The 15,242-nt window shown below is 33.0% G+C and overlaps 1 protein-coding gene across 3 annotated transcripts in view; it reads left to right on the top strand.

Annotated features, from left to right (window-relative positions):
* The window catches only part of LRRIQ1 (leucine rich repeats and IQ motif containing 1), a 108,441-nt gene that overhangs the window by 79,797 nt on the left and 13,402 nt on the right, over positions 1–15,242 (top strand). For all 3 annotated transcript variants that reach the window (XM_071765889.1, XM_071765868.1, XM_071765878.1), the window contains 3 exons: positions 7,116–7,248; positions 8,794–8,854; positions 13,577–13,697. In XM_071765889.1, the coding sequence (XP_071621990.1) occupies positions 7,116–7,248; positions 8,794–8,854; positions 13,577–13,697 (315 nt within the window). The remainder of the gene's footprint in view (positions 1–7,115; positions 7,249–8,793; positions 8,855–13,576; positions 13,698–15,242) is intronic.

Here is a 15,242-nt window from a genome sequence, read left to right as displayed (position 1 = left end):
ACCTATTCTTACATTACTATTGTTATTAGCCATCCATTACTCAATTGCTCCATCTTTCTCCAAATAGTTCTTCAAGTACTTTTCCCAAAGTTCACTGCCTGAATCATATCAGAACAGTCATAAACTAGCAAAAAATGAAATCAATATTGCACATGTGGCAGCTTCCTGTACACACCTCAGGTGAAATATTTATTGAAGTTTATATATCAAGTCAGAAAGGTGTTGTAGGCACTAGTAAACATCATGATATGAAACACAAATTTCTATGATGGAAATTATTGAAAATAAATAAGAAGTGGTGTTTAACGTGAATAGAGGAGTACAGAAAGTGGTAACACCCCATAGAAGTTGTGAAAGCTGGATAACTCAGAAGGAAAAGTGTTTAATGCTGCCTTGAAGTCAATGACAGGGAAGTGAAGCTTATGAAGCAATTCAAAGGAAAATGTGCCATGTTAGCGAGTAGAGGAAAAGACACGAGCAATTTCATGTGGAGTATTAATTTGCGAAATGGTTTTGTGATCAGAGGTTTGCAGTGAAAAAGATTCTGTATGATCAGGAAGGACTTGGAGAACTTCATCAACACTGTTGTGATGGAGAAATAACTTCAAATGAGGTTTTTTTAGAAGCACACCACTTAAGATTAAATAAGACTTGGATTTGCCTCAATGCTGGGAACGTAATAAATTGAGCATAGCCAGTAAGGTAGGGTTAAATACTTATTGCTACTAAAAAGTGGTGTATTCTGCAGAGGCAGGAACAAGTAGCAAAACAGAAAAGAATGTGTGGGTATGAAATTTTGTTTTCCTTGAATTGTGAAGCTGAAATTTGTAGTTTCAGTGGTTTAGAAATCTCAATGAAAGGGTTCAGCTTTTACATAATCTAATAATAAGAGATCAAAGAGATAACACAGAAAGCACAGCCTGAAATGTGGTAACCACTGAAGCAGGATGAACTGAGTAGATGAAGCTTTGTTATTGATTTTAATACCCAGAAGTAGAGCACAGTGTAAGAGACGGCAAAAAATAGAAATCAAAACATTGAGAAAAAGGACAGCCAAAGTAAAGACTATGGTCTAACTGAGAGTGTGGTGAATACCTGGATTCAGTGCAGGAAGAACGAGTGTGAGGCTGAGGTCATGTGGTAAAAAGGAGGTGATTACAAAAGCAGATGAGGAGATTAGCAAAGAGAAGATTTGCAGATGGAATAGTAATATAGTAGATCTTATTTATAGTGTGAAAAAAGCCTGAAATACTTGGGAAAAGGAGGAAAAAGGCAAAAATTTTAGAAAAAAAACCCCCTCAAATATTTTTTACTTTCAGTTACTGCTTTAACAATTCTTGAAATACATGCTTTTGTGGGCTGATCAGCACTTTCACGTTCAAAACACATGATGTAATTGATAATGCAATTTTAAGCATCAAGAAATTTTTTGTCATAACCTGATGCAGTATTCTTATAAAAAATTTCTCTTTTAACTTTTTGTTTATCTTGAACTCACACAGACACTACTATAAGTATTTTTTTGTCATTCATTCTTTCATGGTCCTAGAGATGGAATTTGATTTACTTAAAAGTTACTCGGATAAAAAACATCTTAAGTCAACTATTCCATACAGTATAGCTGTGACAGAAACAAGTTGCTGTGTTTTTAAGGGAGAAATGTATGTTTCACTATCTGAAAATTCCAAGCCAGTTGTATATAAGCAAACATTATCTGGAGATCTTATAATTTTAAGTCAAAAGAACTCTGTATTGATTACTGCCACTTGATAATACCAACTGTCTAAAAGCTGCTGATATAAATGTGTTCATTGAATACCTGCAAGCATTCTAAAGAGTGCTCTAAATACCATTCTTTTTCCCAAAACCTATGTTTTGGTCAGGTAGCAACTTGTATTTAATACTTTAATAGCTTCTGACAAAATGAACTTCTAACAAATGTGTCAAGCTTTTTGTGAAAGAGAAGAAATTCTATTAATTTCTTTTACATTCTGCTATACATATCTGGATGATTTGGGGAGTGTAGTGTTGTTGTGGGGTTTTTATTATTTTCCTGTCTGTTTCCATATTCTTCAGCATCTTGCCTTGATATCAATGTTCTCACATTGTTCTTGCTTTCTGTTCTGTGTGTATTGTACTAATTGTGACAGAAATAATTTTGTTGACTGACTTATGGAGCAAATGAGATTAAAAGTTGCATGTTAGGTTAGGAATTTCAAGACTACTTATTGATGTGTGTTGGACTTGATGATCTTAAACATCTTTTCCAACCTAAACAGTTCTATGATTCTACAACATAACTTTATAGGAGACATAGGAGAAATTATAAAAATCATAAAGGAGTATATATAATTTTAATTTTCATTCATAGATCATACATTCATGCAGAGACTCACATACTACACACTTTCCTAATATATATTGCTGTCCGGTAATAATCCAGAAACTTAGAATTGTTTGGGTTGGAAAAGACTTTAGAGATCATCCAGTTCCAACCCCCCTGCCATGGGCAGGGACACTTCCCACTGGATCAGGTTGCTCAAAGCCCCATCCAGCCTGGCCTGGAACACTTTCAAGGAGGGGGCAGCCACCACTTCCCTGGGCAACCTGTGCCAGTGTCTCACCAGCCTCACACTAAAGAATTTCTTCCTAATATTTAACTGAAATCTACCCTCTTCATGTTGAAAACCATTACTCCTTTGTCCTGTCACTCCATGCCCTTGTAAAAAGTCCCTTCCCAACTTTCCTGTACTCCCCTTCTGGTACTAGAAGGCTGCTGTAAGGTCTCCCTGGAGCCTTATCTTCTCCAGGCTGTAAATAATGTATACCAGAAACCTGACAGATAAGCAAAATTTCAATGTATTAGTATCACAGATATGAATTTTATACCAAATCTTAGCTTCTTAATTCCTGTATTAAGAGCACCATTTCCAGAATACATATTGAGAGAATTAAGTCTGGTCACATATTTTTTATATTAAGGGAGGAAAACTTAGAATGCTGAAGAAATTCCAGGACCTTCTTTCACATTGTAAGTCTTTTAGTTTTCTTAGTCTCTTACTTTATTTGTATTGTACTCTGTATAAATCGAATTTTGAAGTTAATTAAATCACCCTCTAAACATAAAATTTAACTGTAAAATGTTGGATACAGTGCAGCCTTCTCCACACATTTCTCTGTTTCAAGAAACATACGACATTGAAATTAGGCCTTTTATCATCCCACCATTAACAAATATAATTGCAAAAAAATCCCATTGTGTTGAATCAGGTTCCTCTTGCATATCAATTGACAATAAGCTGACTAGCCAACTGGGATTTGCTTAAAATGTTTCGTGGACATAGAATTTGTAACTAAAGTGCAGAACCTGAAAGATCACCCTGAATGTAAACACTGTGTTACCATCTGGTTTTTTTGTATACTGACTTGCTGTTAAGAACACTTGTCCTTGCACTTGGGAATGGAGGTCTGAGTTACTCCTTAGGCAGTGGCAAACATAGGTGTCAGGTACTCCTTGGCCGGGTGAGATTTGGGTGTCTGGCTTCCACATGCCAAGCTATTCCTTCTTTTTAAAGCTGACTGCTGTGGCTAAGGGCACAAGATGTATCAATCATGAAAAAAAAACATGTAAGAAGAAAACTGGCTCTGGTGCTAGTGCCCTAGAGCACTTCACTAGAAGTAAGTCACAGATTCTTTTAATGGATTATCCAGAGATAGTCTAATTTGAAGTATGTAAGTAACATCCACATTTTACACTGAGTGTGTGTCATGCTGTCTCAAAGGGTACCCGGTGAACAAATTTGATAGAGGATGATATATTTCCAGATCCCAGAGTTCAGGCTCTTACGGGTTTGCATGTTGACTGAGGACCCATAAAAGAATTTGTTCTTTTCCTCTCATGTTCAGTTCCAATGACACTTCAGGTGCTGAGACTCTTCTGAATAAATTCTCACTACTTAAATGCTAGGAAAAAGGCAGTAGGTGCCCCTGAAAGCCACAAAGGCTCTGGCCTACGTGCACAGTATGTGTGTGGATGATTAATTGACAACACCTAAAAATCATTACTGTATTAATGCCAAATGTCTCTTCCAATCCTAAATTATTAACGTGTGTGTCATGTAAAAAAGTCAAAAAGATTGAAAGCACAAAAGTGATAATCTAATGAGGGTACAATACTTAAAATACCTCTGTGATTAATTTGTTTTTTGACAGAGTTATTCCTTCTTTGATGTATTCCTTTTTCCTTTGGTATTCCAAGAGCTGTCTGGGTTTAACAATTAAAGATTATAGGTCTGATCCATTTCAAAGATGCAGAATTCTTGAAGCTCTTTGGAACTTCTGTGGAATTTGTGAGTGTTAGTACTTCAAAATCAGGTCCAGGTTGTTGTTTTGTTTTTTTTTAAGAAAAAAAACCAAAACGAAACAGAGCAATAAATTTAAGAAAGCTATCAAGCAAATACTTGTTAATGATACTGATGCACCAGATTCTCAAACACATGATATTCCTAAATTGAATATAAAAGTGATAATGCTGTGTTTTAATTCATAACATAGTATTTTTTCATAAGAATTAAGAGAGTTGTTACTATTAAAATTAGGAACGTATGTACGAAGTAAGAAAATAGAATACATTTTTCTGCAGCATTATTAAACAAATTATTGAACAGTGTCTGCGCATTTGAGGGAAAAAAAACCATTATTAACACTAATATGGAATAAGGCTACCCTATAAAAAGGTATATATAATTTCAAGAAAAAAACCCAACCACCCATTGTGTGCACTTTCATCTTGGTCTCTTTCTTGTTTCAATTATGTTTCAATAATTAACATGCAAAAATAAGTTTTAAAAACGTTAAATGAAAGTTTTTAAAATAAAAGTATTTGTGTTTCAAACATACTTCAGTAAAAAATTCAAACTGCAACTAAGGTAAGGCAAATTATTAGTGATAATTTTGGAAAAACCAATTTCCAAGCTGAAAGTATTAGATTTTTTTAAGTTTTAGCATAGCTTATTGTACGTGCATCATCTTTTTTGCATCTGACTCACACATTAACTTCTAATATTGGCTTTGAATCCCTACATAAATTTCCCTTTTAATGGAGGAAAAGGTCAAAAACCAGTTTTGTAAAAGCACAAATAATATTGACTCTTTTAATAGGAGGAAGTAATTCTCCTGAGAAGGATGGTAATAGTGAACCAACTTTTCTGTAAATACATATAAGAAAACAATGAAAGATAATTTCTTGGGGATTTATTCATCATTGGAGAACGTATGCTGAGAAGCAGAAGCTCAGTCTCCAGGACTGCTTTTTATGAAGTCATGCAGAGTGTTTCTTACTGGTGTTACAAATCAGTAACATCTTCATATGAAGACCTATAAGGGTACCAGTATAGTATCAGACATGAAACCAATAATTTTTCAAAATTTAAAGGTCAGCTGTACCACTGGACCAGGAACAGGGGAAAGTATTATCATAAACTTAGAAAAGAAGAAAGAGCTCCCACTTTAATCACGGAGGGTGATGAACTCTAATTAGGATTCTTTGTATATTAATGTTTGGCACTGATTGTGCAGTCCACTGCTTGATCTTTTTAGTGAGCCCTCACAATCTTCCAGTCGCAGCCTACAGGGACTCTCCATCCAAGCTTCTAATCTGTCTTCCTAGGGAGGTAAAGGAGACTTCTTGACATCAACTGAGGATCAATTCTTAATTTCTAGTCTGTGAGTCACTAGCAAGACATATATGACTTCATCTTTGGACCAGGACCTTGCCTAATTTTAATAGGTTAATTATGAAGTTGACAGTTGAAGAAGTTGAGCCTAGGGAATGGATTAGGTTTGAACAGAGATTCTCTGCACCACGATAAATAGAGAGCACAACAGAAAGACATTTCTAGTTCAGACTGTAATAAGCTATGATACTTGAACAATATTCCCTTAGAGCTAAAAGATGAAAGCAATAAGCTCACAGTAAAACTAGATAAAATGACATTTTGCCATTTATGCAAAGTAAATTATAATTTTTACAGAAGGAAAAATTAAATATTACAGGTAATGTGGCAAACCTCTTATGTTTTCAAATCATGGATGAAAACTAAGGCTTAAAATATGAGACATTCTCCTTACAGGCAGCTCTGACTTCAGCTGATGAATTTACCCAACGTTGAAAGAAAGAAGAATTTTTGAAAGGAAAAAAGGAATAATCAGCAAGAGTACAGATAACTCAATGAGATTAGAAAGAAAACCAAAATACTTCTGTACAAAAAACAAAAAAAGTTTTCTGAAATCTCATAAAAGCATTGAGTCAAAGACATATAAAATATATGTATAAGGATAGAAAATGAAAATTTAATGTAATCAATTAGCAGTTCTATGCAACGGTGATGCTTCCTCTGCAGGCTCTTCCAATTCTTGAATACTCTTCCTTATACTTCAAAACATATCTGGTATTTACCAGAATAAACTCCAAAACTGAATGCTTTCCAGAACTGTACAGCTTTTTTCACAAATTGATGCTTTGCTCTCTGTATTTGGGTGTCTTTTGTGATCCAAACATGGTTATAATTTATGGGAAAAAAAAATCATTTATGTGTATGACTTCTTTGAAATCCAGTATCAGAAAGAGCCATTTAAGTGTCTTAATAAATTAAATCAGTAAAAGATATATCAAGGGAATAAGACTCTTGTTGCATATAATGGTGGTTTTTTAACCTTATAGATTTGTAAATAGAATTATAAATATACTTGAGCATGTATTTTAAAAAATTGAAGTAGCATAGTAAACAACATTCACTGATGCTGTGGCAAGCAATTTATGTATATCCATATATATTTCGGAACAATCTTATTTTCCAATAAAAATGTATTGATGCAGAAAGAAAATATTTAATCCCTAAAGATAAAATAAAACATAAAATTGAAAAGTAATTATTTGTTTTATCTTATACTATCTTTTGTCTGAAGAAATTCAAGTTAGTTGGACTGCAAGAAAATGAAGTAATTACCTTTTTTCTTCTGTAAAAGGCAATATGTTCAAAGTGTATCGGTGGAATCTTAAAAAAATATATTTTAAAATAATAATGAAAAACAGGAGTATCTGTTTACCTCCCCAGGTAAAAAAGAAGAATTTTCTCAGCTGGATACTACTTCAGATGAGAAATTACAAAGGAGAAAAGACTTTACATACCAATGGTTTCATACACAGCTTTTGGATTATGAAGCAGCCAGTTCCAAAAATACAAAGTGGTGAGGTCATTGGCTTTAAATTAGATGTTTTGTTTTGTTTTGTTTTGTTTTTAATTTATCTTGTAAAGTGAAACCTAAGTTAATAGTTCTAAAACAAACATGACTTTGTAGATAACAGACAATATACCAGATTTCCACATCCCAAGCATGGTATCATTTAGAATTGATTTAGTAGTCATTGTGTAGACACTTCTTCCACAGTGGTAATGAAATGGTACACAGATAAATAAAGATATATCTACATTTAGCTTTATGCTAGCAATGCAGTTGTTTTTAAATTGTACAGGGTATAGAAAAAAATGCTTATTCATCATATATTTTATAACTTTATTGGTGTATATTATGGTTTTATGTAATTAGATCAACTGTAACATTACCTAGATTGTTAGATTTGATTAAGAAGCAAAAACCCCCACTTTTTAACTAGATAGTATGCATTTACATTTTTTCTTCAAAACAAACCCAATTTATACATCTTCATAGTATACTTCAGTAAAATGTTGTAAACATGTTCATTCTATATTAATTTTTATTATTAAGCAGTTAAAATATCAATACAGTTAAAGGAAAGGTTAATTTCATTCCCTAAGCTAACATAAAGACATATTAAGTATATTTTGGTCATAAATTCAATATATACCATTGGTATCTTAGTGAAGTCATTAGTAGACAGCATGCCAAGCACCTCTAGTAAAACCAAACATGTCAGTAGGCAAGCACTGGATTAGTATAAGTTTTAAAAATTTATTTTTATTTAAAATGTATTTGATTTGTAAAGAAATGGACTGCATGTTATTATTTTTTGCATGGAAAATTATTCAATATTTCTAAATTGTATCAATGCCTGTAGGAAGTATATGCAGCACAAATTCCATAGAAAATACTTATCTGTGAGTCATGTTCTATTATAGTGAAACACCCCAACTTTTTGTTTAAGATAACTGACATGACTTTTTAATTTGAATTAAAACATTGGAGCAGGACATGTCATGATGTTTGAAAGTAAGAAGACATGGAAATTTATAAAATTTTATTTCAATGTTATTATATTACCTCTTCAGATGTGTGCAGTATTTGTATTGCCAATTTTTAAGATTATGACACCTTTTTTGAATGTGGCAGGAATCCCTGGCAGACTGTTTAGAAGTGCTGATACTTTTAGGTAACTCAGAATAACTTTATGTAATGTGGCAGGTTACTTGGCTAAAATCTTTGTCAGTACCTGCAAAAATTGGTGCATGGTTGAATTCATTGATGTATCTATTTTTAAATTAATATTCTATCATAGGAATTAAAAATATTAGTTCATAAAAATCAGTTCATAATTTCTTACTGATTAGGTTTAATATTTTTAAATTAATTACTCTGATATTGTAACATTATCAATTACATTAATTACTCTGATACATCTTGACTGTAGAATTACTTTAAATAGTATAATTTCTGCTTAAGCAGGAATTATTCCAGGAAAAGACTGGGTCCAGAGGCTTTAGTAAAGCTAGTACAGTGAGATTTATTGAAATTTCTATTATACTTTTTCCCCAGCTTGCATTTTTTGCCTGAGGTAGATCCTGCAATATATGACAGCAGACAAGTACAACATGTGGTAAGAACTTATTTTCTTGTGGGATTTTGCAGAATTCAGCTATACCTTACTGGTGTTTTCAAATGTATACTTGATGTAAAAACAACCAGGAGATTTTTTTTTTAATTTAACGTAATTCTTTAATGTTGTCTCAGTTTGGCAATTGTCATCCATTGATGAAGATCAGAAGAAAATGTTTGAGTGCACCCCGTGTGTGTGTACATAGGGTCCTAGTTTTATAATTTGGTACGGTTTTGTTCTGAAGCTATCAAATGCTACTGTGTGTTTTAAAGCTTCTAAATCAACTTTTAAAAAATGTTTTAAAAAAATGAAATATGGTTCATGACATAATACATTTTTCACTACAAAGATGTATTCTTGCCAATCAGACAAGCTTAACTGTTCTTAAATTCTGTAAATCACATACCTACACGATTCTGATATGCCCACAGTTTCATTTATTTAAAGACAGTAAGTTGGACTAGTTTATTAACAGTGACATTATTGAAAAGCGTATAAAATCAGACTTATTCCTACAACTTCTTTTCTGTAGTTTTTTACCATCATAAAATGTCATCTACTCTTTTCATGATTCTTTGTTTGTCAGAAAAAAAAAATTTAAAAATTGTATTTTCTAAAATGGGTAGTTCTGTAGCTTCACAAGAAGAGAAACTTCAGCAATCTAATGATCTGAAGATTTACCAAATTAAAAGACTCAGCATCAGAGATACCCAAAAGTTCCTGTGATATTGAGAAGTGCAATGATGCCTACAGGTCAATTTATAAGATGTATCTATATATGTATATATGTATACCTTACATTTTATTGCCAAATTAACAGTATTCTTGTTGATATAATTATGAGGGGGGTAAAAAAATGTGCCAAAACTTTATAGACTATACAGAATTAGTGTCTTGAATTCATATACATGATATAAAAGGTTTCATGAAAATTATTTCCCAGTTAAATGATGTGTCATAGGCCTCATTCTGTACTCTGAGCAATCTTGGGCCGTTCTAACCTCTCATTTACTTAGCTTCACCACCTATGAATTTTTTGGAAACACTACTGAAACTATACTTTTAAGACTTAAATGTCACTATTTTCTTTAAGTCAGATTTTTTCAGAGGTTTTTCTCTGCTGTGGGGTTTGACCAATTCTTACGTTGCTGTTAAAGTTTAGTGGCTGAAACCACGAACCAGGCAACCATTGTGATGGGTTTTTGTTGCAGCAGCACTAAAAGTTAGGGCTAGGTAATGTCAAAAACTGTGATTACTCTAATTTGAGCAAATCATAACCTGATAATGTTATCTACATTTGACATTTTGTAATTATTGGTAAGCATATATGCACATAGGTAGATGGCATCTTATTTACAGTAAGCAGTTCTTTCCACAAGATGCTGCGGCAGCCCCACAACAGGATTATGTGGTGTGCCCACATAACTGGCAATGTTATGGGATCGTTACAGCCCGTGCCACATAATTACAGAGTTGTTCTACATGAATGAAATGCAGAGAAAAATTCAATAGGAGGTCAAAAAAATGAAAAAGGAATAAAAAGCATCTCTAATGCAAAAAGCAGCACTGAGTAATCAATGAAATAATTATGTGGTTTGTACTTATAGATGACTGGAGGATTATGGTTTTAAAATTTATATGGGTTCTCTGAACATTTAAAGGTCGAAATATGAAATGTAAACATATTCCTAATGCTTTTGCACAGTAACTCATTCAAAAACTATGAAATCGTGAAAAAAAGAAGTTACCACTTAGCTGTAATCATTTAAAGAAAAAGAAGGAAAAGTTCTGCTAAACTGAAAGAGGAAAATATACATATATATATATATATATATATTAAAAAAAAAGATACTATATTAATATAATTTTGATATTGGTGCACTTACCAAGAATTTAAGACATTCTTTTTCATGGATAAAAAAGCAGTGTTGTAATGGTTGCATATTAACAATAAAGCCTTAGTTCCTCTCATTTGGAAATAAATCCTATGTAGTAACTTGGAGTAAAACTAAGACTGTATTATGTTAATCTTGACCATTTTGATGATTTTGCTTATTGCCTCTACTACGTAAGTGCTTAGGAAGGCATGCTAACTTGCAGTTCAAACCAGGCACTTGAAATTGATATAATTTTGCTGAATAACAGTTAGAATAGGCTTCCTGATTCATTTTGTGTGTAGTTTAGGTTACCTACATGGTTAACCATTTCACTATTAATCAGCATCTCCATATCATTAAGAAATAACTTCAGTTTAAAAGCACTTTTTACCTAAGAAGGTTACAGAATACATAGGAACAGACAGATGTTCAGATGCAGAGGTTTATTCAAGGCAAAGATCCCTCCTCACTGAAATTAATTTCCAATTAATTGGAAAAAAATATTTGTACTAGTAAAACTAAAGGCAAAAAGTATGAAGAGTAAATTATGGCAATCACTACAGAAGGATCCAATACTGCTTTCTGTGAAAAAGTGTACCAGTATCTTAAATTTCTTCCAAGTTTCTGGCTCTAAGCTATAAATGTAAAAGGGAAGGTTTTAATTAGCTTCAGAGGGTTTTCAATCAGGTTCTTCTCAGACCTGAAATTAAGTTTGCTCCAGTGGTTGATACAACCTTAAATATTACTCGGTCTGTAATTGGGTGAAACCATGAAACCACTTATCTTTATTTGAAAGCAAATGACAAATATCTTACATCAGAGAGCCAGGCAGCCCTATTAAACTCTATCGTATAACACTGAATACTGTTGTCTACAAGATGACAAGGCCTCAGATTTTGCAATAATAGGCATTGGGTAGTAATTCTGTGGAAAATGCTGGTTGTGTAAAATACTGTGGCATCCTGTGTCTTTGGAAGTTGGGACATTAGAAAATGTCTGTTGCGTGTTGAAACAGGTTAGAGGGAAATAAGAATGATCAGTTCCATGGTTTGAACCTCTCAAAACATCACAATGATTGTGTTATTTCTACCAAGGAAAGACTGAAAACTTCATATTTAAAGATTTTGAAAGAGCTCTCACAAGCTTAAAGCGACTGTAAATATTAAGACCAAAAATATAAAGAGTTGGCAGGATGAAACTGTTGCTCTTTTCAAAAGAGAAAATAAAGTAATGCAGCCTGCTACCCATGCAACACAAAACTTGAAAAATTAGGGTCATTAAACATATAAAAGGCAAGCATCAGAAAACCAAGGGTAAATTTTCTGCACTGACATAAAGGGTACATAGTTACTAAGGAGGAGTGTAAAATCTCTGTATCTTTGCAGTTGTCAGTTTGAAAATGCATGGACTTTTCAATGAACTTTACATTAAACAGTGACTGGATGAAGACAAAGAAATGAAACAGGTCTCCATTTCATCTGAGTTCTTTAAGTTAGACTGGACTACAAAGCCTGTCTGCATTGGTGCAATGCTGCTCTTGGTTCAGTGAACTGGTTTGAACAGGAAGTCTGGAGATTGTCTCCTCCAGAATAGCCCACAACTTTATGGTAATGTCATTTTTCTGAGAAAAAGGGAACTGCAGGCTTTAAGCCCCCCAAGAAAGGACTTGAGACGCAGTCACATGATTTCCAGTCAGGCAATGTAGCTACTACAATGTTATGCAAAAGTTCAGTGATGTTACCACTATCATAGCCTTCCCATTTTTTTGTTTGTTGGTTGTTTTTTATTAAAAAATGGATGCTACTCTGTTAAACACCTAGCTTCTGAAAGAATTTGAGGTTATTCAGCCCAGATAATGGAAGGACTTAAACTGCCTCCTGGACTTCACTTCTGGAGGTCCAGAGACTGGAAGATTTATGTCCTTATAATCAATACCTTCCAGCTGACAGGCTCTACGTTGGGGATTTTGTAGACTGCTCTTCTACAGTGTCTGATTTTTCCCCATTATCGTTACTGATCCTCAGTATCTAGTCAACAATATTGTTAAATGGATGCTTTTGATGTTGAATAGCTTTTCATTTCAACAAAAGGGAGTTCTTGTTGAGTAAATGCAAAATCATTTCTGCAAAACTAATAGTCTACCCTTTACAGTGTAGGGTATCTTCCAGTCCAGTATTTTTAACCTTTACCCTAGATGTTCCCAAAAACAAGGCTTCATTGCGAAAATGAAATATGATTTTCATTTCTATTTGGCCATAATTATGTCCCAGCAATATGCCTTATGCCAAAATGCACTACTCCTGGATGTTAGAAATTTATGATTAAGATAATACTCTTACCTAAAGTATAATTAAAAAGCTGTCTGCTGGTTATGGTTAATTAGCAAAAGAGTAGAAGATTAAATTACTCACTCGGCCCTTGACTGATTGAAGTGATACATGTCCTGGATAAAACATAAATATTGCAGAAAATAATCCAATATGACATCTCTGACATTCAACTATAACTTAAATTATAGACTGGTCAGTAAATGATCTTAAGCTGTTTAAGGTTTCATCAGCCGTCTGCAAGATTGATTTTCTTCAAAATTACTGTACTAAAATGTTTTCTTTTGTTGTTGCACTGACTCAGATCACAAACCACAATTTTAAGATCGGCTCTTATTTACAAAAAACCTTTGACATAGTGCATTTGTTCAGCCTATGCAACAATAAAGGATTGTGGTATCATTTTGAAGAAGGTTGTTTGACAGACCCTGTTTGTTTATTTGGGGTAATGTGAGCTGCATTCAGAAAATGTTATATTTTGTTTCATGGTTGTGTACATTCTCCCCCACTGCTTGCAGGCAAGCCCGGTAAGCAGAGAAGACACGGATTTAGACCTTGTTTCCATGGCCAGTGGAAGTTCTTTGACTGAGAACAGAGAAAAAAATAAGCAGCCACACAGACACTCAGCAAGATCTTCAAGTAAGTTATGGGTTTTTTCAGTATCAGTTTTAGAGATCACTTTAAAGTGCTTGATGGAACTGAGCATGCTTGAAATCCATAATAACTCATGCTACTTCTGATTTCTTTCTTACATAAAATTTTTTTCATACATTTTCTACAGTTCTGTTTCAAACCTGAGTCATTAATATCAAAAGACTTTCCTCTCGTGATTTTAACCCAGGTCAAGTTCCCTTTGATGGACATTACGTCTTCTGATGATTGAGTTCTTAAAATATTTTCTTTTCTCCAAAATATAAAAGAGTAAGTTTTTTAATGTTCTATTTTTTTTCTCCAAAAGAATTTTTAAAAATACATCTTTTCTTAACTGAATACCATAACACATATGCTAATCAAGACACATTTCTGACATGTTGATTACCAATTGTGCTGTAGTTTATGCATACTACTGAGCTTACTATAGCTCAGTGGCAGGGGATCCTTTTAAAGATATGGATGGATTTTTACCACTCCTAATGTCATACAAATTAACAAAAGAATCTGCAGATATAAAAAATGAAAAAAAAATCATATTTGAAAGTCATCAAAATTATAGCATTTTAAGTTTCATGCTTTATTTTGTGTAATTGAAGAAGATGTTATTATATTTCTGGTGATATGACATAGTATATTTTGTCATTTGTGTACAATGTCTTTCCCAAATAAATAAAATTATAAACACACAAAAAAATGTGCATGACAGAAAATAAAAAAGTATTAAATAACTGGCAAAATTCTTGAATTTCCTTAAAGCGTTTAAGTACTGAAGTTTCTTCAAATGCTTTACGTCAAAAAAGAAATCTGGTTGTTTCATAAGTCGTATGTAATTGCTGGATTTGGTTTTTTGACTGTACTTTCCTATATACTGAATTTCCAACTTCAGTGAAGAACAAAATTCAAGGAAAACATGTAAAAATACTTGATATTTCTATTGGAAAGACTTCAGGATAAGGATTTATTTACATTATACTTGCCCACCATGGGCACAAAAAGTGAACAATTTGTTTATTCACTTGATTTACATTGCTAAAATTAAATTAGATAAAATTTATCATCCTATACTAAGGTAACTGAATCCACAGAGAAAGAATATGATTCTTTCTCTCTGCCTGCCATCTTAAAAAAAATTAATTGTGTCCTGAGTTTTCATGTTTCTCTCCATTGGCTAATGATGAAGCCCCATCATTTAAATTAGATGAGATTCCTAACCACTAAGATTCTGAATTAGGTGAAACGAATCTAAACAATTTATGTCAATGACAAAATTATTATATTAATATCTTCAGACTAGAATGCATATCCTGAATAATTGAGTTAAATATTTTATTAAATTTATATTACTGTATAAGTGCTGTCTAGATTGTAGCCTTAACTATATACCCATCTGGAAAAATAAGTAAGAATAAGGTCTTTTGGCAAAAAAAAACCTGTATAACTTGTCTGTGTTAGGAGCTTGAGAAGTGTAAAGAAAAAGTGTCACTGTATTATATCTTCCAAAAGAAGAGACTAGTAAAGGAGCAGGAAGGA

This window comes from Heliangelus exortis, chromosome 1, assembly GCF_036169615.1.
Source record: "Heliangelus exortis chromosome 1, bHelExo1.hap1, whole genome shotgun sequence".
NCBI lineage: Eukaryota > Metazoa > Chordata > Aves > Apodiformes > Trochilidae > Heliangelus > Heliangelus exortis.
This window is presented reverse-complemented; position numbering and strand designations above follow the sequence as displayed.